The sequence below is a fragment of the Tiliqua scincoides genome, chromosome 1 (genome assembly GCF_035046505.1).
Source record: "Tiliqua scincoides isolate rTilSci1 chromosome 1, rTilSci1.hap2, whole genome shotgun sequence".
In the NCBI taxonomy this organism is placed as follows: Eukaryota; Metazoa; Chordata; class Lepidosauria; order Squamata; family Scincidae; genus Tiliqua; species Tiliqua scincoides.
In genome coordinates, this window is record NC_089821.1 from 195280441 (window position 1) to 195305912 (window position 25472).

Here is a 25472-nt window from a genome sequence, read left to right on the forward strand (position 1 = left end):
TGCGATCGAGCGTGGGGAGCTTACCCTGTCGAGGCAAGTCGGTCGTGGTGGAAAGAAGGACGGGAGGCAGACACAGCTGTTTTGTTCAGATGGTTTACTCGTGTCAAACTCTTGACATTCATGGGGCCTGTTACGTCACAGGCCCCGTTGCCTTACACAGACTCGTGGCGTCGGCGCACAATATGCTCTTTCCCTGCTCCTTCCTGACCCCTTGAGGTTTCCAGCCGAGCTCTCTGGCTGGTGCCTGTCGGCCAAGGGTATGGGTTCCCGAGGGCGGCAGTGCTCTTGCCTGGGGTCAGCTTAGCAGTCCTCAGGAGGACCCCCGGTACCTCCAGGCTTGCCTCCCGATCTGCTGGCCTCCAATGGAGGTAGCTGGTACCGGGTCGTCGGTTCGGCAACCTCACCTCTCCTGCTATCACCCCCGGGGCCCGGGCGGGCCTAGGATCGGGGAGTTCCCAGTCGCCAGCCCCTTTCTCCAGGGCCGAGGTCAGCAAAGTTCCCCTCAGGTCCTGGGTAGTCAGCATAAGGCCGGGGTGGCCACCCCCTCTGGCCTTCCCTTCGATCCTGCTCCCAACTGGAGAGGAGCGACCTCCCTCTAGGCTATCCGACCTCCTTATGAAGCCAGCCTTGGGCTGGGCCAGCCCCACCCCTTCTGCCCACGTGTCTGCTGGCTGCTCCCAGGAGGCACTAGGTTCTACTCCCAGGGAGGTGTCTTGCCTGGGACCCCAGTCCTGACAGTGCTTACGTCTTGCTCCCGAGGAGGCCCCTACCCTTGAGGAGATCCCTGCTCCTGAGGAGCTCCAGGCCACCTGGGCTGGGCCTAGGTGACACCCCCCCATGGCTGTTAACACCTCTCAGGGCCCAGATGCCCAAGGACACCCTCTGGGGGTGTCAGGTTTTCACAAAAACCAGAAGTGACACATGGCCTCCCTGCACCTCAGATCACCTCATGGACATCCCCACCTTCTAAGGCCTTCTGAAGTCCCTGCCTGTCTTGGGATCTGCAGAGGTTGGCACCCCCTACAGCAGTGGTTCTCAAACTCTGGGAGAGTTTGAGAGCCACTAAGTTTTTGCGTGGGTGGGAGGGGCTGGAGAAGGCAGCGGCACAATCCTGGGGATCGCTCCACATCTACTTTTGCAATCGTGATCACTCCACATCTACTTTCACTGCTGCGGGGAGCCCTGCTGCAGGTCATGCCCGGCTCCCCGCACCCCTGGGAGGCTGCAGGGGCTTGGGTACATGTACCCAAGCCCCTGCAGCCCCCCTGAGTGGCACGATCCCCAGGATTGCGCCACTGTCTCCTCCCTGCCTCCAGGCTACCCCGCCCCTTAAGGGGGCAGGGGCCAGGGCCCGCAGGCTGGGGCGTCGTGATGCCCCAGTTTGAAAAGACCTGCCCTACAGGTTTGGTACCCAGGGCAATGTACCCCTCTACCCCCTTAGCTATGCCACTGCAGCCAAAGGCCCAATATGGTCCCAAGAATACTATTTCAATAAAAATGAAGAGGGGTTGTAATGCTGGTGTGTTTCATGTTTTGAATTGGGATATCCAGCAGCCAGACCTATTCATTAAGGCAGCTCACAGACAGAGGAAGTTATTAGCCTTAACTCTGATGTGGAAATCCTAACAGTGGACGGCAGACAACTGAGTGGGAGTCTGAGGTGACCCTCTAACTTTGGTAGGGGCATGATAAAAGCAATCTCTCCAAAGCCAAAATCTCCAGGAATTTACCTCATCAAGGACCCTCAGCTCTGGCTATTGTTCAAGATGTGCAGGCCTGAGACTTGAAACAAAATGGAAGTGGCAACACTACCATGACCCACCTGAGGTCAGGTCACCACCTACTTCTGGGTTGCAACTCACCTGCTGAAGATATGATCTGGGAAACCAAAAGGAGCTTGGCTGGTCCTATATAACTGTTGTTCAGGCCTTGTTCTGCAGTCTAAGTAACTTCTCATAAAGGGTAGCCATACCAATTTCATTGCCTCATCTTGTCTCATTTCCTCTCTCCCCCCTCCCCCAAACACCAACCCTTGAGAACTTAATCATCTAAATGTGTATCAGCCTCTGGCTCCTCCAGATATCCATTTGCTGTGCTGGACCTTGATTTCTGCCTGATCCGACACTCTTATCATTCTTCAGGCTCTCCGATCCATACCTGTTCACTCCAGAACCTCAACTGAACCCTACTGCTTGTCACTGAACTTGGCTGAATACTGACAGGCCTTACAATTGCCCCATACTCAGTGGCGTAGCTAAGGGAGTGTAGAGGGTAGCAGTTGCACCGGGCATCAAGCTTTAGGGGGGCAACAAGCTGAGCTTGACACTAGTGGCCAAAATTGTGAAAATCTTGGTATGTATGAATAATACCATCATGTTATATATCATTTAAAAGGTAATTTAATGCAGAATGCAATGAATCAAACACCAATGGAATATCTGTATTCTATAAAAAGTTATGGCTAATTAACCAGAAAACAAAAACGCAACTGCCTTATGGAACAAAAAGTGGATATTCTTAACTCAAAACTGACCCATGAGACTGATTGTTCTGAGAGCCAATGAGATTTGTTATGATACAGCATGGAAACAATAAGGTGTTAATATGAGTCAGCTTTCATTTCCATGTATCATAATACAGCTACTCCTGCTAACTGGTAAAGAGGCACTTTTTCAAGTGGTGATCGTCTTATATTTAGCAGGGGGAGAATAACCATCCCTCTTCAGCCCAGCACAGTGTCTCTAACCAATAAGGGGCACACTTTTTATTTATTTACTTAATTAAATTTAATTTTGTTGTGGAGGGGGAGCACAAAATCTTCTTTGATCCCAGGTAGCATACAGATGCATTAGCAATGCCACTGGCTGGGGGGAGGTGGCAGGTTTCTCCCCAATTTGAACTTTTTAAAAAGCCCAGGTGTGACGTCACTTCCGGTTGTGACATAACTTCCGGGCATCATTTTGAGCTCTGCACCGGGCTACACGTTCATTAGCTACGCCACTGCCCATACTCTTCTATAGACTATAAATATGAGAGAACCAAGTTATAACACCACCTCTTTCGCTATCAAGTGTTGAAGCACTGGGTAGTACTGAACTTCTGTCTTCCACTGGAATACTGGGCAGTTCTGAGCCTTTTTCCTCCATTGGAACACTTTCTTCAATGTTGTCCGTTTCCTTTCCACCAAATTCTTGGGCAAGTAGTGCAGCTGTAAGAGATAATTAAATATTGAGAACTTCTGCCTCAAAAAAGAGTACCAAATTTTCTTTGAAGAATTCACACACATTTTTAAGGCCAGAAGAGTGCCAACCCTGAAAACATAGAGAGACAGGATGGTGTAGTGGTTTGGGAGTTGGACTTAGACCTTGAAGATCCAGGTTCATATCTCCACTCAGTTATGAAGCTTCCTAGGTGACCTTGGGCTAGTCCGTATTTCTCAGCCTCACCTATTTTACCTATTTTGTTGTGAGGACAAAAGGAGGGAAGGAACCTTGCACACCGCTCTGAGCTCCTTTGAGGAAAGGCAGTATAAAAATGTGAAGAATAGAAAAATAAAATTAAAATATCTGAATTTTAGTATGTATAGGATAGAAGAGTTAAGAGCCTCTCAGATAGTTTTAAAAATGATTCTAGAAAGATATACATATTTCAATAAGATCCATGTAGGGCAGTATCCTGCTTCTCATCAGTGGCCCACCAGGAAGCCCCACAATTTACACATGAAGCCAAAGGTCTTCCCTCACTGTTGTTCCCCTGCAACTGGTCTACAGAAGCACACTGCTTCTGAGAGTGGAGGTTCTATACAACTATTATTAGAAGAGTTGTTGATAGACATACACTCTATAAAGTTATCCAATATCCTTTTAAAACCATCTAAGGCCCCAACTACATATTGCATTACAGATTGAGCCTCATTATTCGCTTGGGTTCCGTTTCAAGCATTCACGGGGATGGCAAAAAATGCACTATAGCAAATCAATTTAAGAAAACAAAGTTTCTTTGCTCCAGTGATTTAAAAACTGAACTTGCTGAACTTTGCCATGTAAGATAAGAGTCATTAGGAAGATAATCCATCAATCAGTCCTCCTCCAAGAGCTTAGAAAGGCGCTTCACTCAGTCCTTCCCTTCACCAATGCAAAGTGATCACCTTTCTTTCATGTGCTCAGGGGGAAGGGAGCGGTCTGCTGGGGAGAGAAGGATTGATGGATTGTCAGTGGGGGCAAACTAGATGAGAACGGTGGAGAGGGACGAGGCTCCTTTGCTCATGCTATGATCCTGACTCACTCCTCCCTGCAGGTACCATTTACCAAGGAAAAATCAAGCACACCCGGGTCAAATCTGCTATTAACAAGAACCTACAATTAATAAAATAATGCAGTGAAGATCTTATTCAACTCACATTTATAACTTTAAACACAAGTATGCTAGCAGTAGAGTGTTTGAAAATGGTGTTATTTATTTTTAAAGGGTTCAATAAGACTAGGGCTGTAATCATATCTTACTCACTGGAAAAAAACACCTCTAGCCATCAGTGACTGCTGATTATTGCTATGGAGATAACACAGAGATATTTTTAAAAATATGCATTTTCTTCCTTTTAATTCTTGGCTGCAGATTACCTGTTCTTCCACTCTTCCACCATTTGGGCACATTAAGAGCCCAATCCTGTGGTCCGTGCCATGCCTCCGCGGCGCTGACCACAGTCACAAACGTGCCATAAGGCACGTTTGCGGGGCTTACTGCCAGACTCCCGCCGGAGCTGGCTCAGCTCTGGCCGGCTCTGAGCTAGCGCACAGCGGGCACCTGCGTTCCACGGCTTGGTGGTGTCTGTGACCGCCAGGCTGCGGAACAGGAAATGGGGGTGTGTCCAGGGCGTGGGGGAGGTGTTCTGGGGAGGGGGGAGGCATGGCTGGGGACATGGGGGAGGTGTGTCGGGGGCAGGGGAGAGGCGGATCCGTGGAGCCGAGCTCTGCAGGATCCAGGGCACTCGGGCAGGGCTGCGCACCCTACACGAGCGCCTTCACTTTAGCGGTGACCAAACAGTCGCCGCTAAAGCGAGTAGGCCCATTGCAGGACTGCTTCCCTTACTCCTGAGGAACATCCCCTCCTCCTGAGGAGCCTCCCGCAGTAGCGTGGGAGGCTCTGGATCTGGTGGGAGCCCTTTGTGGAGCCGCTGGGTCCCGCAGCTCCGGGCAGCTCAGGACTGGGCTTTTTGCTGCTATTTTGCTGCTATTCTACACACATCCTTAACATCCCAAATTATTAATCAAGGTAATAGTGTAATAACATCACTCTTCTTCTTCACCTGGAAAGGAGGCTTGAAGGATATCCTTCCCTTTAGATACAAACCACTCAACAGCCTAACTTTTATATGAAAAAAGAACAATGAAACCCTTTGTCCACCTTGCTCCTTGAATAGTTTTTGGAGTTCCAGTTTTTCTTTCACTTTGGCAATGCCCATCTCTGTTGCTTCACTACGAGTCCGGGCAATGAGTTCTAGTTTTGCTTCTTCAAAATGTTTTTCAAGAAGAATATTCATGTCAAGAACCTAAAGAAAAGAACTGAAAGTTCTCAGGAAATTTCTGAGGAAAGGTATGTCCCCGTGCCTGCTAATTTCTCCACAATTTGTCTCATAACATACAGGAAGAAGCTTGTGCAGTCCCACCTTCTTGTGTTACTTGTGCCAATTACTGATCTGCTTTCAAGTTCCATAGCTTGGTCCAGCTTTCAGTTCTAGTTGGACCAAGTGACCTGGAGAGCCACTGGGAACCAACCTGGACTTTTATGACTGCTTTTTGTCCTGGTACCTGAATGAGAAGAGGATAACAAGTTCCTCCAGAACCACTTCTGCTAAGCTACTTGAAGTGGAGACATTCTACTCCCAGGATCTTCCCCACTGCTGGCTAGAAGAGAAGCAGTGGAGAAGAATGAATGCTGGTTGGAGCCGACAAGATATGAGTGCTGGCACTCACACTGCAATTGGTACCAGGATTCGGATAGGCAGGGAGTGCTGGTGGATGCGTACATGCACACACTGCTTGGAGGGACAGCAGAATATGCACTACCTTGGGCCCTGGATCATCTTGTGCCACCCCTGCATTACATGCTCAGGTGGTATAAACACAGCTAAGATAATCCAGTTTGCAATCAGAGAGATGGTCTAGAGAACTGAAAGCTAATTCATCAGTCCATGGAACACTTTGATGCAGTGCAGTTTTGGAAAGGAAGAAATTAGACCAGCTGTAATGACTGGAAATAGAACAGATCCTGTGACTGGCCAGAAAGTTCTGGCTTACAAATTTTTAATCTTATATATCACCAATACAAAATTAAAGTTTATGACCCTTAGCCTGATGGAAATTCATTGGATTTGTGCACCACTAGGTAAGCTCCCTGATCTCTTGAAAGGTTCTTTTTCTATATCAATTGACAATTTGACCAGTTCTTGCCTTTTTTCTCAGACTTGCTGGCATATTCCACCAAAGTGGCCTTAAGCATGTTCCAGAAGAAGAGAAAGCACAGAAAGGAATTTCTCAGGATGATTTCTGCTGGAAGAAGCTCTAGCTTAGCCTGGCATTGTGGCAAGGGGCATCTCTCTTGATAAGGTGCATTATTTGGGGTTCCCCATCCAGGGATCCTTCTCAGCAAAGCCGTTACATGCCTATGATTCTTACATTCATTTTAACAAAACAAACGTTCTAAAATCTGAATTCTTGTGAATTAGTGACAAGTCTTAATATATACTTACCTTTCCTTGATAATGTTTTGCTATCAAATCACACAGAATTGATTTCCCAGATAATGGAGGTCCAGTTAGTAGTACTTTACATGGTGGAAGGGGCATAGGTGGTAGCAGGTAGGGCCGAGGATTTAACATAAATGCTTTCAGCGTTTCCTCACTTGTAAGCATATACATCTTACCCAAGAAGCTAAGAAAAAAAGAAAGAAAGAAAAGAATACAATGAAATTATAAGCTTAGAATGGCAGAACTTGCATTAAGGAATAGACCAGATTTCTGTTTACCTGACTGCATAGTCTGCTGATCCCATGATAATGTCACCTCCCTTTAAAGACACAGGACATGCTCGTCCCCATCTGCTGCGACGCCATCTGTATCTAGGTGCTACAAGTTTGTAGGCTGCAATAGTACGGAACAGATCATCCTGATTGCCAAAACAAGATTAAAAGTATGTGTACATTATGCTGAATTTTTCAAAATTGATCAGAAAAGTCTACACAGATTTTCAAACACTGTTGCACTGATCTTACATACTGGCAACTATTGAAATGCAGTTGTGTGTATTTATGGCTTGCACAATCACGGCAAGGATGATGAGACATTAAAAAGACAAAGAAAAACTCTTGACAGAAGAGAGATTTAAAATATTAGGATTGTTTGATTTAATAAGAACATAAGAACAGCCCCACTGGATCAGGCCATAGGCCCATCTAGTCCAGCTTCCTGTATCTCACAGCAGCCCACCAAATGCCCCAAGGGGCACACCATGCCCCAAGGAGCACACCTTAGTGGTTCTCAAACTTTCAGCACCAGGACCCACTTTTTAGAATGAAAATCTGGCCAGCCCAGGACCCACCAGAACTGATGTCATGGTCAGAAGTAACATCATCAAGCAAAATAAAAAACTATAATAAATAAAGTTAAAAAAAATTCAGTAAGGGGAAGCCAACCCTGTTCCACCCAGTGAATTTTCTCTGTAGCCTGCCTGCAATAACACCCCCCCCCCCCAAAAAAAAAATCAGTATGATTTTCAGCCCAACCCAGTGCCCAGTTCAATAAAGGTTTAGATTTTAACCATATTACTATCAGGACCCACCTAGCTTTACAAGTCTAAAAAAGAAAAAAAAATTCACCTTATCAGCTCAAGTCTCTGTTTTATTCTTTTTGCTGGGGAGGGGGCTGCCTTTTGGAGCATTAGCTGAGCTCCGCTTTCATCAGATAGGGACCATTCTGGTGGCCTTGCATTCCTCTTTGCCTGACCTGACCACAAGCCAAGGCACATTTGCTTACTTGCGAGTAAACATGAATGTGTAGCTTAGTTTCACTTTCCATAGGGCTTAATACAATCGTCAGCCCATTCCAATGGACTAAGGCAAGTTTGGTTACTCTCAAGTAAATGCATGATATGGCTAAGACTGCAATCCTCACCACACTTTCCTGAGTGTAAGCCCCATTGAACAAAATAGGACTTACTTCTGAGTAGACCTGGTTAGGCTTGTGCCCTTAGTTTCACTTTCCATAGGGCTCCATGCATTTGCCTTCTCAGCTATCAGTTTATCAACTAAAGCTTTGCAACCCACCCACAGTTTTGAGAAACCCTCATTTAGAAAGATAGCAAACCAATGGGAAAAAATTGAAAAGAACCAATGAACAGAACCAAGCCTTCAATCAGGATCAGCTCCGGATATACTGAATATGTTCTATCAATTGTGCCACATATTTGAATCTGCCAATTTTATTTTATTTTTCACATTTTTATACCACTTTTCCTCCAAAGAGCACAGGATGGTATACATAGTTCCCTGAGTGAAACTTGTATTTACATCTGTACCAGCACAGCTGTAATGGACGGCCTTGGCTTCTGGAGCAGTGATGTCAAGACTCAATGAGCACCCTGCCCTCTGGGGAAAGCCTGGAAGTGACTACTTTGGGCAGTCCTCTCCCAGAGGAGGGGATTCATGCTGAATCCCCAGAGGAGGGGATTCAGAGGAGACTCCTTCTCCTCTGGAGGCTCCCAGCAACTTCTCTGTAACCAGGGCGGAGCCTGGGGCGGTTATGCATCCCAGCTTGGTGAAAAACCCGGGGAAGGTGCCCCACAGGCTCCATCCTAGTTCCAGCTCTGTGTACCAGCATAATACCAGTGGCCCTCTTATATGATCACATCAGTTACTACAACCAGCTAATTAGACAACACATGCAAATATCAGGCTTACAGTTTCCATTCCATCTAACACTTCTTCCTCTGCACTCTGAAGTTTTGTTATAAGAGCTCCATTTCGTAGGCCCATGGATTGAAGTCGGGCTATTACTGACTAAACAAAGAACAACTCTTTGAATAAATTGCCATGTAAACATTCAGTCAAAATCATTTGGGTACTATGATATATGACATTAAGAGGAATTTGGAAACTCTTTGCATTTCAAAAGCCACCAACCACTGTTGTAAATAACAAAATAAAAGAAACCAACTGTAAAGTAAAATGCTACAAATACAGGACTTTCAGGCTCTGACAGGCCAATACATCGCAACTTCTTATAGGCCAATGCAGTGGTGCCTATGTGGTGCCTGCTGAAACCCACAGCCTAGTTTCACCATTGGGAAGCCTCCTTGGGGTAAGAGAACATTTGTTCCCTTGGCTAGGGTAAGCCCCTCTGGCCCAGTGGGGCTGCTCAGACCTGTACCAGCAATATTGTTGGCCTTGACCCTTGAAGGTGGGCCCACTTTGATCCGTGAAGGTGGATCAGGTTGGGGAAGGGATCAGGATTTGGCAGGTACTACTGCGGCTCAGTCTGTCCCCTTCCTGGGCCTGAGCATTCCAACTGCATTCCATGTGAGCATTCCAACTACATACAGTTTTTACCATGAGGTAGGCTTTCTATGTGAACCAGAGCTGTGTGTTTGCCTGGTTTATTTACATTTCATGACAAGAGAATTTGTAAAATTATACAAAGATCTCTTGTAGATGTGATGTGCACACACAACTCCCCTGCTCACAAGGGTTTCCTATTCATTTCAGTGGAATAGTTTGCTTGTTACATTCCACTGATTGGAATTTCATCCAGCAAGTAAGTGTGCATGATTTCTCTTGTGAAAGATGTGCATACATCAGAACATTCTTGAGGTTTGGGATAAGAACATATATCTGAACCAGGTTTCACCAAAATAGCATTCATATTGCTATACACATAACAAAACATTTCTAAGCATCATATTCCAAGCACAGTAATTTATGGCCCAATCCTATCCAGACCTTACACTACTGGAACAAGTATTCTGGCAGCATATGGCTTTTCATGGCTGTTGTGAAACACAACAAACCATGAAGCGTAACCTGGCTGCCACCACAAGTGGTGAGCAGCCAGGTGTGTATGTTAGTGGATCAAGAATGCCCGCCAGCGCTGGTAAGTCAGCATAGAGGGATGGAGAGAGGTAGGGAGGGGACAGAACAGGGCAGAGAGGAATGAGGTAATGAGGGAGGCAGGGAGAAGGACAGTTTGGGGCCAGGAAGGGGGTTGTATCAGTGGCAGCAGCACACACCAATATCCTTTCCCCCTTCCTGGCTTGACCCCCCCAATCTAGTTCCATGCAGAAACCTGAAGTTGTGTCTGAAAACAGGAAGTAGCTTCCAGACATTTCTGAGGATCATTGAGAGTCCCAGAGAGGCCAACAGAGTGGATTGCTGGCCCAGTGCAACCCAAGGAGGCCTGCAGGCCTGCCAAATGCTTCCGAAATGGCTGATTTGGAGACAACAGGAAGCAAGGGGGTGGGAGGGTCCAACTCGCAACCCAACATGCATGGGGTCACAACCCACCAGTGGGTCACAACCCACACATTGGGAAATGCTGAACTAGATTATTTTTACCGTGAATGAGGGAAATCATAGCTCTCCTACATTTTTCTTGGTGTTCCATAATAGAGTGAGCAATCATTACTTCAAACAGAATTGTAGAGTGTGGTCAGTACGAATAATTATGTTTCTTTTGTTCATAATGTATGCAATATTTGCTTGGTACTTACTGTATAGAGTTCTTCTGCAGATTTATTTCCATCTAGTTCAAAAAGATACTGGGAATCATGCTCAGCCATCAATTCCTAGATGTTAAAAAATAAAAAAGTGGCTCCCTGAATAAAGCTGACTGAAAAAATTATACAGGTTAAAACTGAAGTCACTTGCATTTCCCCAGCACCGTCACTTTTTAACAGCTACATGAGCATCCCTGCACTGAAGAGAAGGGGGAGAAGTACTTATGCAGCAAAACGTACAACGCAGCAAGTACTTACAATGGAGAAGTACTTATGCAGCAAAACTTTTTTTTTAAGAAAGAAAAGAATGTTTCTGAGCTTTTCCAAAGTTCAACATGATACGTGAAGCCTTTTGCATACTCAGAAAGCACTATACAAATGTTAACATTATTGTGATTATATTATCACCTTTACAAAAAGCAAGGCAAGGATGGGAATTGTGCTGCTTGTCACAGCAGAAATAAAATGGTTTTGTTCATCATGAGCCACTTTACAAACAGGAGCTGACAGTGACATTCATATGATCACAATCCATACTACAATCACATTTGAGAAGATGGCTCACAGTAGTGGAAAAAACACCACCAATCTCAGCAATGAGTCTGAGGAAAATGTGATGCCTTACAACAAAAGTTTCAGAGTATCATGGCCTGATGCTCAGGCCCTAGCTTTCCAGTTCCATGCTATGACTTCTACAGTTGTGACTGGTAAGGTTAGGCTAGTATAACAATAGTTGAGAGAGGCAGTGGGAATTTGTGTCAACATTACAATTGTTAGTGCAATCCTAAGCATGTCTACTCAGAAGCAAGCCCCACTGTGTTTAACATAGCTTACTCCCAGGTAAATATGTATCGGATTGTAGCCCAAGGAGTACACTTCCTGGATCTATGGGTCCTGCATACTTTATCAGGAGTATCAAACCATTTTAAAGAAAAGATAATGTGATACCTTAGTTTATATTGCTTCCTTACCTCTAGAAACTGCAGCAAAGTATCTTTATAGATATTAACTCTTTCTTGCGCGCTGTTTAAAATGTCTTCTGGTCTCTGCACTAAATTAGGCAAAATTTCTGTCAGCATGAGTTGATCAGCTATTACCTAGGACAAAAACAATTGTGCTGGTTTCATTACAATAAAAACAGAATACAGCAAAGCTTAGTCCTAGTTTTTATTCTGGCTCCACACATATGAACAAGAGTTCAGAGCACAATCCAAACTGGAGCTTAAGCTGGTGGAGTAGTCCCTACACCAGCCAAGGGTGTCATAAATGTGCTGTAAAGCACATTGGTGGCACCTGGAGAGTAGGCAGTGCCGGCTGGGAGGCCTATGCCACTCTGCCAATACTGCATCCTGAGAATCAGCTGCTGGCAGAGGTCAGAATTGGACTGGGCAGCACAGATGCAGTGGGAGGGTGCATTGGAGGCAAGAAGGGGGCATTTCTGACTGGGGGAGGGCAGAACAGGGGGCAGATCAGGCCCAAGAAGGGGCAGGATCAGTAGTGGAGGAGAAAAAATATCCCCTTATCCTGAGTAGATCTTCAGCCTGCTCCTAAGCTGCACTGGGTACAGTAGAATATCATATGAATGTCAGCATTCAAAGTTTTAGGCTTAGTACAGTCAATCGCTCCCACCATTGGGGCACACAGGGATTTGTTGTTCTCACAGACTGACAGTAATGAGTTTTTGCAAACCCAATTACGAAACTCATGTTCTGCTTTTGTACTGTAGATCTTTCCCTCAAGAATCTCCTTGCTTTACAGGTCATGCAATACCTGCAGTGATCACTGATGATGAGCTTCTTGTTGCATATCAGAGCTTGAGCAGGTATAATACAGCCTGGGTACACCTCACTTGGAATTCTGAAATCCTAAGTTTTCTGAAAACCATAACTTTTTTAATGCAGTCATGTCTTTCTTTCTTTTAAACTGTTATGAGCATGGGGGGAGTCAGCCAGCATAGCGTAATGCATGCTGGGGCAGTATCCAGCTGAAATTGGGACTTTTTAGCGCACAGACCCTTTTAAAAAATTGTTCTCCCTCTGGCTGATCTCTCCAACTAAAGTGTGGTGGCAGCACAGCCTAACTCTACCTCCTTCCATAGGGTCGGGAGAGAGACCCAGCAGCAGGCATGGCTAGCAAAAGCAGGAGTTGGCAGGCATTAATCCCTCCATCCTTTTCTTTCAGTCTCAGACAAGGTTGGCAAAAGCAAGAACCAGCAGGAATTAGCCTCTTTCTCCCTCTCTAACAGAATCTGCATCTCCAAGGCTTTGCCTCTGCTGCCTCTCACAGGCATGATGCTGCTAAACTGCTGCCTCTCACAGGCATGATTCTATTACTGCATGCAGCCTTCCCATTCCATTGCACTGTGCCATGGAATATTTGGAATATTTGTTTGGAATATTGCTTTGGAATATTTGTTTATGCAAGCATTTTAAAATCCGGAAAATCTGAAATTCAGAACACTTCCAGTGCCCAGTAGTCTGGATAAGGGATACACAACCTGTACTAGCTTTTCCTCAACCATGGCTAAAAGTTCATGAATGGGCAACTGAAGCATGTGCTCTCCCAGTCCTTCCCTCTTGGGCACAATCTTCCCTTCCCACTGGTTTCTCATTACATGAAAGGTAACACTTACCATGTGCTCTTAGACCAGCATTTAAACCTATTCAGATTCATGGCCTGTTTTCTACCCCTTTTGTTATGGTACAGCAGGGGTGCCCAAACCCTGGCCCGGGGGCCACTTGTGGCCCTCAGGGACTCCCAATCCGGCCCTCAGGGAGCCCCCAGTCTCCAATGAGCCACTGGTCCTCTGGAGACTTGCTGGAGCCAGCGCTGGCCCGACACAATGTTTGACCTCTCGCGTGAGCTATGGGACAAGGGCCCCCTCCACTGCTTGCTGTTCCACATCTGTGATGCAGCAGTGGCAGCAAACGAAAGGTCAGCCTTGCTTTGTGGAACGCCTTTCATAGTTCTTGAGTTATTGCAAGACCTTCATTCATTCATATAAGTTCCATCTCTAATACATTCATTTATGTAAATTTATTCAAATTTGAAATGCAAATCAATTCTTCCCCCCCCCCGGCCCCCAACACAATGTCAGAGAGATGATGTGGCCCTCCTGCCAAAAACTTTGGACACACCTGTGGTAAAAGGACAGATATAATTATGTTTTTATCAACCTTCATTGAAATGATGGCTGCAAAAGTAGTGGATTGTATTATTATTATTATTATTATTATTATTATTATTATTATATTAATTTGTACCCCACCTTTTTGCCCAATGGGCACACAAGGTGGCTTACATCATTAAAAAAAAATACAACATTAAAAACAATTAACAGCAATTTACATAATTAAAAAATCTAAAAACAAACAAACCCCATGGATTTTCATATAAAAGCAAGAACGCCAGCCAGCCTGTCAACAATTAAAAGCTTTTTGAAATAAAAAGGTCTTCAGTCCATGCTGAAACGTTAGCAAAGAGGGAGCAGTTCTCAGTTCTAAGGGGAGGGTATTCCACAGTTCGGGGGCCACCACCGAGAAGGCCCTCTGCCTGGTCGCCACCCCTCTCACATCTTTTAGTGGCGGCACAGTCAAAAGGGCCCCCCCAGATGATCTAAGAGCACGGGCAGGATTGTAGGGAAGGAGGCAGTCCCTCAAATACCCCGGACCCGAGCCGTATATTGTACTAAATATTTGGTATATTGTACCAAATATTTGGTAAAGCTTTATTCTAGAAGTGCAATTCTGATTTGTTAAAATCAAGGATAATTCAGAAGATGTATTTTTCATTTAAAATTTTGGGTTGGATTCCAGTGAGTACCTCTTCGGATAAAAGAAGTTCTGCTCATGCAAATGAGGAGGGGAAATTTTAATTGATCTGTTGTCCCTTGCACACACAACCCCCAAATCTCTTCCTGAGAGCCCATAAACTCTCAGGAAAATATTTTCAGAGGCCAAAGGGGGCTGCTGACGGAAACAGAGATCAGCAAAAAATTGCCTGTTCTCATTTAGGTGAATGAAACTTGTTCTACTCACAGAAGTTCTTGTTGATATCTAATCTAATTTTTATATTAGAGTCCTTTCAGATGAATGTAAACTTGAAGTAGGGACTATGGTATCATTTTTCTTCAGACAGGCAATGACAATTTTCTTAGTGTAAATGAGGGCATTTTCTTAATATTACCTGTGCATCATGCTTGAAATAATGGCAAGGGCATGCATGCATGCAGAGTGGTGTTCTCTTGACCTACTTTGCTCTATAACTAAGGAATTCCTTTTTCCTGGAAGATTTCCAAAACTAGGCCTACGCATTATCCATGAAGAATGCAACACTTTATTTTATCTTGACTGACATCTGGTTTGCAGAGGTAAGCAAGTAAGGTATTTCAGAACAATAAAATGTAGCATATTAAAGTAAATTGTTTGTTTTATAGTGACCTACCATGGCAATACATATTCAAACACACAAATAACTGACCTGGCATAGAGGAGACTCATATTATGCATGTGGATGCAATAAGGGCACACATTCTATGTTCATTCTATGGGAGTGTTAAATGTTTAGTACATTTGTAGCACATTCTGTTTTACTGGGAATGTCTTTTGTATATTGTTTGACCGTTAGTCTTCTACCCACTGAGAAACTGATTTTTTTATTAATTACAAAACAAAACCGAAGAAATGTTTTCTGTTACTGAATGATCCTAGGATCTTTTATTTGCAATACTGTATTTGTAACAATGTAAAACTGAGAAAGGGCCCAATCCTATCCAACTTTCTGGCACCAGTGTAGCTTCAACACAGACTTGAGGTAAGGACACAAATGTTCCTATAATTTGAGCAAGCCTCTGTGACTGACTCCTCACCACAGGAAGCAGTGCACGTCCCATGGACATAGCTGCATGGGCACTGGAAAACTGGATAGGACTGGGCTCTAAGTTACCTCATTTGTCTCTTCTTCCTCTTCCTCCTCTTCCTCTTCCTCTTCCTCATTCGCAGGTCTGTGCTGCTCTTTCCTCTTTTTCTTCCGTTTTTCAATTATGTCAGGATCCCACTCCTCCCTTTGATATACTCGCCCCGTTTCAGCGTGCTGTCGTTGTCCACCGATTCTTTGGCATAAATCATAGTCAGGACACTAGTTAAAAAGAGAAAAATGTCTATGTCTACCTTGTCTAAGTAACAATATTGTATAATCTTTAATAACATAAGCATATGCAGTGGCAGAGCCTACAGCAGTTGGTTGTCTTCTGAAGATGTTTCTCCATCAGCCCTTCCAAAGCTGCTGGAGAGAAGAAAGAAAGAGGCACAACCACCAGTGCGATCCCATGAGGAAGCCCCAACCTGCAGAATATATCAGCTTCTGGTCACAATCTGGTCATTTTGGGGATGGGAGAGATTTCCATGGAACCGAACTGCAACAGAAGGTAGCTGCTGGATGACAAGAGTGAGAGTGTCTGATTCTTTAGTCCAGTGATTTTCAACCTTTTTCATCTCACAGCACACTGACAAAGTACTAAAATTGTCAAGGCACACCATCAGCTTTGACAATTGTCAAGCCACACCATGCTGTTGATGGGGGGGGGTTCACATCCCCCAATGGCCCTACTAATAAATGACCCTCCCCCAAACTCCCACGGCACACCTGCAGACCATTCACTGTATACCAGTGTGCCACGGCACAGTGGTTGAAAATGGCTGCTTTAGTCCTTAACATCCATTCCCAGTGAATTCATTCCCAGGTAAAGATGTTGTTTGAATGAAAGTTGGGGTGGGTTGTTTTGCCTATCTAGGCCTAGATGAGAACTGAATATTGGGGGTGAGATTACCTGGCCCCTTCCTGCATCATTTCTCCTCTTGTGGTGCAATATGATGTGCTTGGCTGCTTGTGGGGATGGGTTATGTGCCTATATTGAGATCCTTTCTTCCTGTCACCTTATCTCTCCTTTCTCATCTCACTTTTCTGTTCCTATGGGAATAGTCCTTAAATGACTAGCCCTCTGTCTCCTGGAACGGCTCATCTGACTCCCACTGCAACACCTCCCAGAGCTGATTACCATATTTTTGGTGGCATCCAGAACTTCCTCATCTTTCTCTGCCCCAGATAAATAAATGCCTCAATGGCAGCCTATACTCCTGCAGCAGAAAATCCTTTTTCCAGAATAGCTCCTGCGTCATTGTTGTTGTTGCTCATGGAAGGAAATATTTCACTTCATTAGTGACGTGAAAGTTTTAATGGAAAGTAGTTCTGTCTACAGACAGGAATAAATTGTCACTTTCACACTTTTCATCTTGGAGAATGCCATACAATGTCCCTAACATACATCCTGGTTTCGTTCTGAAAGTCTGTCCAGAAGCTGAAACATATGTAGGTCAAAACAGCCAGCACTTGCTGGGCGAGTGCAATCATCACAACACATGGACTGTGCCAGCACAAAACTGCCAACACAGCCTCCTGTGACTCTGATGTCTGTAACCCAAGGAGCAAGTGTATTTATTAACACATTTCATTAAAAAGTGGATTATACAAAAATATTTATAAATCCACCAATAATTAACACTGAAACTTTATAATACAACATAGACATCACATAAATATACATGAAAAGACTTCCATCCACTATTGATATTCATTCAGGGAATTATAGACTTTTCCTTCCATTCCTATACAAATTCTTGCAGCCATAGGTAAACAGGTCATGAATTCTAAAGCTACTGCTACTCAACATCATATCAAAAGCATCTGCCTGTCATAGAATTGCACTTTCAGCATCTGTCACTTTGAAGATGTGTTTTAATCTTGGAGGCCATCTAACCAGTTTATAACAGGTATCTCTGAACAAAATGTTAATCAAACTTCTAACATGTTTGTACTGCCAGTATGCCCACTTGCCATCACAGACAATCTTACTAATTTCATTTTTTCCCCTGTGACAAAACAGGATGTGCACATCAGCAATGAAGTGAAACTAGAAGTAGTATACCTTTTAATTTAAAAAAATGAAATGGACTAGTTTCCTATCTGTCTTTAGACAGCAATCCTATATACACATACCTGAGAGTAAGTCCCACTGGACACAATGGGACTTATTTCCAAGTAGATATGTATGGAATTGTGCTGTTATAGCCAAATCCCATTGGGCCTTGTGATGCTGGAATGCTTGTTTCAGCAGTCTAAGGCCCTTTATAGATGTCTGAAAACAACAAGCCATTTGGTGTGATGCCATAACATCCACCTAACTTAGTGCAGGGGTTTGGGAGGAGGCAGGGTGGGGGTGGAATGGGGTGGGGAGGAGGGGAAAGAGAAGGCAGGAGAAGGGTGGATTGGGGCTAGGAAGGGGGCAGTATTGGCATTAGTGATACACACCAATTCCCCTTCCCAGTTTCAATTCTCTGACCCATGTGCATCTGGACTTATGTCAGTTATAGAGAAGGCATAGGTCCAAGCAGACCAAGGTTGCAGTCCTAACCATACTTTCCTGAGAGTAAGCCCCATTAAACAAAATAGGACTTACTGTGCCCCTAGTGAGCTGGCACAAGCTTATCCCAGGAGAGGCCGAAACCGCCCCCCTCCAGGAGGGGATTCAGTGGCCACTTAGGAATTGCACAGGATTGAGCTGTTAGTCTTACTACAATTTCAAGAACAAAACAAACAAACCAAAGGTGAAATTCATGTCAATTTCATTTTTGCCTTTAAATTGTAATTGACTCCTACTTTTAAAATCCAGGAACTCCATAGTAGAGAGAATATTTTAGAAAAAATAATGGTATAGCAGTGATGAAATTATAGAGGAAAAAAAGGAAGGGTTACACACCATCACCAAGTACAGCACAATACACACTTTCAAACGAGGTGAGATTTACACTCTGTCACTTTACATCTGAAGCTACAATAGCAACCGATGCCCCACAGATAACTGGAAACATGCACTTCAAAAGCCCAGGAGGAAGATAATAACTGGGAAAGAAACAGAAATGCAGCTGTTTCTTTCCCAGAAAGGAAAGGAAAAGGAACTGATTTCTCAAGAATAAAAAAGTGTGTGAATGATATTAATGCCAGAAAAGATTATTTCAAGCCTTTTGTGGCAATGAAATATTTCACCCCATCCTATCTAATTCACACAGCCATGCTTGTTGCAGAACAATGCAATCCTATGCATGCTTACTCATAAGTAATTCTCACCACCCCCTTGTAGCACCCCCAATCTTATTCTTACCGCAGGGAACCATGTGCCTGCGGTTACCCTACTGCAATGGTGCAAACTGCCAAAAAGCAGTCAGTGCCTGTTGCAAAGGGCATTCTGACAGTGCGCAACTTAGCATGCTGCTGGGAACACTGGTAGGAAGGTCTGCGCATTCCCACCAGTGTCGTAGCAAATCCTGCCACTTGCTGAAGCAGGTAAGATGACGGGAGAGAGGGGGTGGCGGGAGGGTGGAACAAAAGTGAGGAGGTTGGGCAGATTTGGTCCTGGGAGGGGGGTGGGATCAGCTGCACTGGCACTGCCAATATCCGAACCCCTTCCATGCAGACCTGCACCAGTGAAATAGCTATTGTAGGTCTGAGTAGACACACCTGCAGTGGCTTTTCTGGACGGGAGGGCAAGGGGTGCAAATGCCCTGAGTACCATGCTTTCAGTGCCCATGGCTGTGGTCCTCCTGCCATCACCCGCACTGCCACTCACCCTCTGGATCCCTCTTGAGGGCTGGAGCGGCTTTGCATAGTGTCCCCTGACCCTCCAAGAGCCTTTTGAGGTCTCCGGAGATGAAAACTGGCAAAGGCCCTCCAAAGGTATCAGAAGGCTTTCAGAGGATCAGGAAATGCTGAGTGAGGTTTTGGAGGCTCTGGCCAGTGGGGGGGGGAGTGGTTATCTCCCCGGAGGTGTTCTGCAGTCCTGGCCCCAGGTGGCATGTGGGCCAGGATTGTGACTGCACATCTGCGCCATGGAGGTTTACATCTGAAGAAGGGAATGATTATTTCCTTACCATAAGATGCAGAGGTTGCCATTTTGGCGCACCTGCATCGACAGGTGGCATAGGGGTTTAGGAATGGGCTCTATAAGTGTGCTTAGGACTCTACTTACAACTTAGCAATCTATGTACAATGTTGACATATACAAGATTGATAGAAACATTATCAAAATCTTACCTTGATATTAATCAGGAAATCTGGTTTTAATTTTAAATTTCTAATTACATTCATCTGTTCTGGTATAGTCATATATTCCTCTGAAAGAGTAGGAAAATCACAGAGAACATAACCTGCAAGAAGAAAAGAACATATAACTATTTAATATGCATTTTTTTAAAAAGTTTAAGTTTAAAATATGTTAAATTTATAGCAGTGAAAAGATGGATGTGTGAAAGTGAGACATATGTAGATATTCAATTGCTCAAAGGGCTCAAAAAGCTGTAGCTAGAATTGGCATTCACCCATCAATACAGGCTGTTGCTGTAAATCATTTTCTATAAGGCTGTAACATGGATCATGTCATATTACAATACAGGTCCAGCCTATTTATACACGGATTTGACTGAACATGAATGGCCCCTGCAAATGAGAAGGAATGTGCTGATCCCTGGAGAAGGGGGAAATGTACCCCTTTAAAATCAGTTTTAAAAACTGAACAGTCCTTTAACAATAGCCTCAATGAGAGAGAGAGCAGCTGGCTGACAATCCATCAATCCTTCTCTCTCCAGCAACCCCTCTCTTCCCCCTGAGCACCTGAAAGAAAGGTGATCATTGGTGAAGGGAGGGGCTGAGTGAAGCTTTCTAAGCTCTTGGAGGAGGACTGGTTGATGGATTGTCTTCTTAATGACTCTTATCTTATCAAAAGGTTAGCAAGGCTGTTTTTAAGTCACCAGAGCAAAGAAACTTTGTTTTTTAAATTGATTTGCTATAGTTCATTTTTGCCCACCAATTGAGTGTTTGGAATGGAGCCCAGGTGAATAATTAGGTTCAACCTGTAATTACGCATGTCATGAGCCATATAATAGCACTGATGCCCATTCTTTCTCAGTATGGAAAGCACTTCATACATATTGTCTTGATATTATTCTTACTACAACCCTATAAGATAAGTAACGGTCCAATTCTGTCTTCACAATCTGCTGCCAGAACCAGCGTTCTGGTGGCAGAACATGCTTTCCAGCTGTCATAAATGGTTATCTGGAAGCATGCAAAGCCACACTCTTCCAGTCTGCTGCCAAAGAAGCTATGGACACCCAGCACATGACAGCAAGAAGAAGGGATGGGGCAGACATTACTGCAACGGGGGGGGGGGGCAGGAGACATGTCAGATGCAGGAGGGATTGGCACCCAGCATGGGTGACTTGCACCAGACTCTAACTCCTCTGGAGCGAGCAGTATGCCCTCTTTATCTCCTCCAACTTGTGACAACTAAAGCTCGGACTCCTCGGACTTATTAGCAAAAAGACCTATTAGCAATAGGGAGGCTTACAGGGAGGTAAGGGAAAATATTTTCCTTAACCTCTCCCAAGCCTCCCTCCCCCACAGAATGCAGTTCTGGCATAGCTGCATGCTAAGGTGGGGAAAACCATAGGATTGGGTTGTTAGTGAATTTTGGGAAGAGCCATTGCTCAGTGATAGTGCACATGCATTACATGCAGAAGGTCCCATACTACCTGGCAACTCCAGGTAGAGCAGAGAAAGGTTTTTGCTCTTAGCTCAGATTGGTTTGATCATCCACACCAAACAGCATCCATTGTACAATTATTTCTAGCAGCAGAAGAACCTGTCACTTACTTCTGAGTAAGCATGCATAGGATTGGGCTCCAAGTGGCCTTACAGCATAGGCATAAGTAAATAAGTAAATCGTATTTACACTGAACACTGGGAGAGGAACACTGTGCTTTTTAAGGTCCTACAAAATCCAAGTAACTGAGTTCTGATACTTTATATGGAATCCGTCATCTATTATTACTAGCAAAATGAAGTATGAAAATGAACTTTATGGTCACTTTATGCCCAAGGAGATCAAATAGCTAATAGGTCAGTTTTAAGTCCCACCACCACCTCCATGTTTCGGCTTTATAAAAGTGCATATTTATAGGACTCCGGTGAGCATACTAAAGAGACAGAAGGGAAAAGAAAATATGTACCGAAATGAATAACCTCTGGAGATTCAATTTTTTCCAGAAGTATCTTGATAATAAGTTCTTCAGGAATACTTTGACCTTGATAAAGCAAGTCCTTACACTAAAGGGAAAAAGTAAGATATTGTATTATATCAAGCATATAAAAATGCAAGTTTGGACCTGACACATAATATTGCAGCATTTTTGGACTAGCTCTAGACTATCTCTAGCCAGCCTTACAGCGCTGTTCAGGGCTTGCAGAAGGGTTGGGATGTTCAAGGCAAAGAAAGGAAAAAAAAGATTTTTGTCTTTTCATCCCCCAGAAACCTTTGCCCACCACTGAACTTTATGGTACTTAACTGGCAGCCCAATCTAATTTAAATTCCCCTGACCAATGCAGTGGGACCAGCATGGCTTGCACTGTATCCCATGGGGCAATTTTGCAGTCTGGAGGACTCCTTTAGGTAAGGGAACATTCATCTATCTCCTAGTCCCTGGGAAAGCCCATCCACAGCAACAGGTCTACTTGGATCTACGCCTGCTAAATTGCCAGCAATGCCAATGCCACCCCCCTCCGGAGACCTGATCTCAATTAATTAGATCAGTACGTTTTGTCTATGAGAGCTACTTCTGCATACCTCAAAATTCTGTAAGGTATGTAGAAATCACTATTTCCAGATGGCCTCATTCTGTTTCCAAATGATAGGGACTTACTTGGTCCACCCAAGTCTGTTACTAGTGAGAATAATGATGATACTCCTAAATTCAAGTCTAGCCCTGCAATTGTTGTCTTATAACCAAACCTCACAATAATGCATAGGCATAAGTACTGTTGAGATGAACTGGAACTTCATGGAAAACCGTTTGAGAATCACACCCTTAAATAAATAGAACAATATAAAATAAACCCAGTAAATCCTAATTAAAGTAATAAAATACAGGCTTTACCTTGAGTCCATATTCTGTTTCTGCTGTCAGGTGTTCATCTATAAGTTCCAAAGCTAAACATAATAAATCATATGGAAGAAAATTTTAACTTTTCAGATGGTGTGCTATGCATGCACATGTGCATTAGGTTAATGCATAGTAACAACAGCAATTTAAACAAAGAATTACCATAAACCTCATTATACACCCACAATCTACATCCATCCCACAGTGGTAAGGTGTAGAAATTGTTCCTGGTGTGCACTTTGGTACGGCATATCATTAGGAGGAAATACACAAGCTACTATTTGGACATTACTAAAACAAAAATGGGATCTGTCCCCATTGTTTACTTCTCATCATTTGGACGAGCTTGGTTTTTTAGACTGACTTTTGGTAGTGATTGATATATTCATTGGTTTTTCCTGATTTCTGTACTGCCTTTTAACGAATTGATTTTATTTGCTGTTATATATAAGCACATGAATGATAGTTGCAAAATATGTTGACCTTGATTTCATCCTTTATTGAAAAACAAAATACCAGAATATACTGACCCACTTTCTCATAGAAAACCAGCAATTAAGATATCTTAATGCTGTTAGTATTACTGGAATTCAAACATGATCAAGGTGCTCTCTAAGTTAAATATCTGATAGCAGGAATTATAGAGTAGAATCCCTATCTTTTCCCTCTCCAAGAAGCTAGGAGTTTTGAAGGGGAAGGAATTAGATTGAGGAAATTGGATGAGAGGAAGGGGTTAAACACCCTCACCACCAGCGCCACTTCCCTGATCATCAAGGGCTGCTAATTAAAACAATGAAATCCTGATGACAGATCTCTTGTTTGATTTCTAGTTTGAACTCTGATTTCCACAAAAGTTTTATTTTAGCCACCAGAGGGCTCCCATGCTCTTCTAATTACAGTAATGCAATCCATAGTGTACCAAGATTTGCAATCAGTAAATAGCAAAGTTTAAAAAGGTACTTGTCTCAGATATAATGTAAAAGCATATTGCAATTTAAAGCTCAAAGATTCCAGTCTTTCAAACTCACAATGACAGAATCACAGAGAAACAAATTTAGTGAAGCAAAGTAGGTAATGTTTCAGATGCCCCTTCCTAATCTAAGCTTTTTTGCTCAGAATCCTGATGCTGATTATGATGATCAGACCTGAGTGAGAGAGAATCTAGTCACTGCCCTTGCTGTGTGACAAACGATTCATTCTTGCAAACCTAAAATAACTGTTCTCAAAGGTCTGAGATCACCAAGGGTATTATGTCTGTCCTTTGTGGAGCAGATTGACCCTGGGGAATGACTAAGACTTTTAAAAAAAACCTCATCAGCACAGGAGATGATGAAATTGGCAGAGTGAATGTATGCCCTTTAATCATTTCACACCAGGAAAACATGCTGCAGCCTAGACTTCTTCCATGTCATGTTTTTCAGTCCATTCACCCTTTCCACCTACTGGAGGCAAAATGAGACTGGCTTTAGCAACCAAGGGGAAGAAAAATAGGGAAAGCTGCAGCTACAGCATATTTTGTTGTTACAAACTAAGGGTGAAATCCTAACTCCTTATGTCAGTGCTTTCCAGCACTGGCATAGCGGTGCCAATGGGACGTGTGCTGCATCCTGCAGTTGGGTGTCACTCACGGAGGCTTCATCAAAGTAAGGGACTGTTTGTTCCCTTACTTCAGAGCTACATTGCCCTTATGTCAGTGCAGGAAAGCACTGACATAAGGGGTTAGGATTGCGCCCTAAACCTGTTAAACAACGTGCTCTCAACAGCGCTTGATGAAAGTACTGAAGAGCTGCCATTTTTTATGTAATCTCCTAAAGGACATAAAGGAGAATCCTCATCTTGGTTTCTTTTTTTACAGATCCCTGAATCTGTCTATACATTTCAGTGTAATGTCTAACATATTTTGTATAAGGATCCTAAAACTTAGTACATATGAAAAGATTCTGTACCTATTTGAATACCCATTTATTTGAATATTTATTTAAATATCCATTTATTTGATTGCTTGCCCACTTAAACCTAAATGTTAATTTGGCCATTAAACAATAATTCTTTCTACAATGAAGAAAGCATTTACAATAAAGCATTTAATACTATTAGTACTCATGATTTGTGGCAGAAGTATTTTATATATTCAATAAGGAAGTGTTTCCATCATGATAACCACTTTTTCCTTACTGGTCTTACCAGATAAAATCAGATTGAAGCCTGTTACTGTCTATGTTGGAGTCTATTTGGAAGGGATTAAATGATTATACTATAGGCAACACAACTTTGGGCGCAATCCTATCCTGCACTGGAACAGGCAAGCCAAGAGGCTTGCACTATATCCAGAGCAGGATAGGGGCCCGAATTGGCTCGGGTAAGGAACACTGGCCCCTATGGGTCTCCTTGGACTTGCGCCACCTCCTGAGCTGGCACAAGTTCGAGGAGAGTGGAGCGGCTTGAAGCTGCTCTGAGCTCCCCGGGAATGGGGGTTGGGATCCAGCATAAGTGCTGAATCCCAGCCCCACTCCGCTTCCCACTTGCCCGCTCCTGGGGGTTAGGATATGGAATGCACAGCCACTGCTGATCCCACCTCCTCCCGGGTCAATCCTGTTCCACCCTCCCTTGCTCAAAAATGACCTCTCCCTGCCTCCAAACTGCCCTCCTGCCAACCACTCCC

At 43.9% G+C, this 25472-nt stretch overlaps 1 protein-coding gene across 1 annotated transcript in view; it reads right to left on the reverse strand.

The window, feature by feature from the left end:
* AK9 (adenylate kinase 9) overlaps positions 1-25472 on the reverse strand; it is an 88100-nt gene that overhangs the window by 56148 nt on the left and 6480 nt on the right. Inside the window, exons 4-14 of the mRNA XM_066613332.1 lie at positions 22805-22857; positions 21881-21977; positions 19908-20020; positions 15708-15899; positions 11735-11860; positions 10754-10832; positions 8953-9047; positions 7024-7163; positions 6749-6929; positions 5404-5548; positions 3056-3208 (exon numbers count right to left, since the gene is read on the reverse strand). Coding sequence (XP_066469429.1) covers positions 3056-3208; positions 5404-5548; positions 6749-6929; positions 7024-7163; positions 8953-9047; positions 10754-10832; positions 11735-11860; positions 15708-15899; positions 19908-20020; positions 21881-21977; positions 22805-22857 — 1374 coding nt within the window. The remainder of the gene's footprint in view (positions 1-3055; positions 3209-5403; positions 5549-6748; positions 6930-7023; positions 7164-8952; positions 9048-10753; positions 10833-11734; positions 11861-15707; positions 15900-19907; positions 20021-21880; positions 21978-22804; positions 22858-25472) is intronic.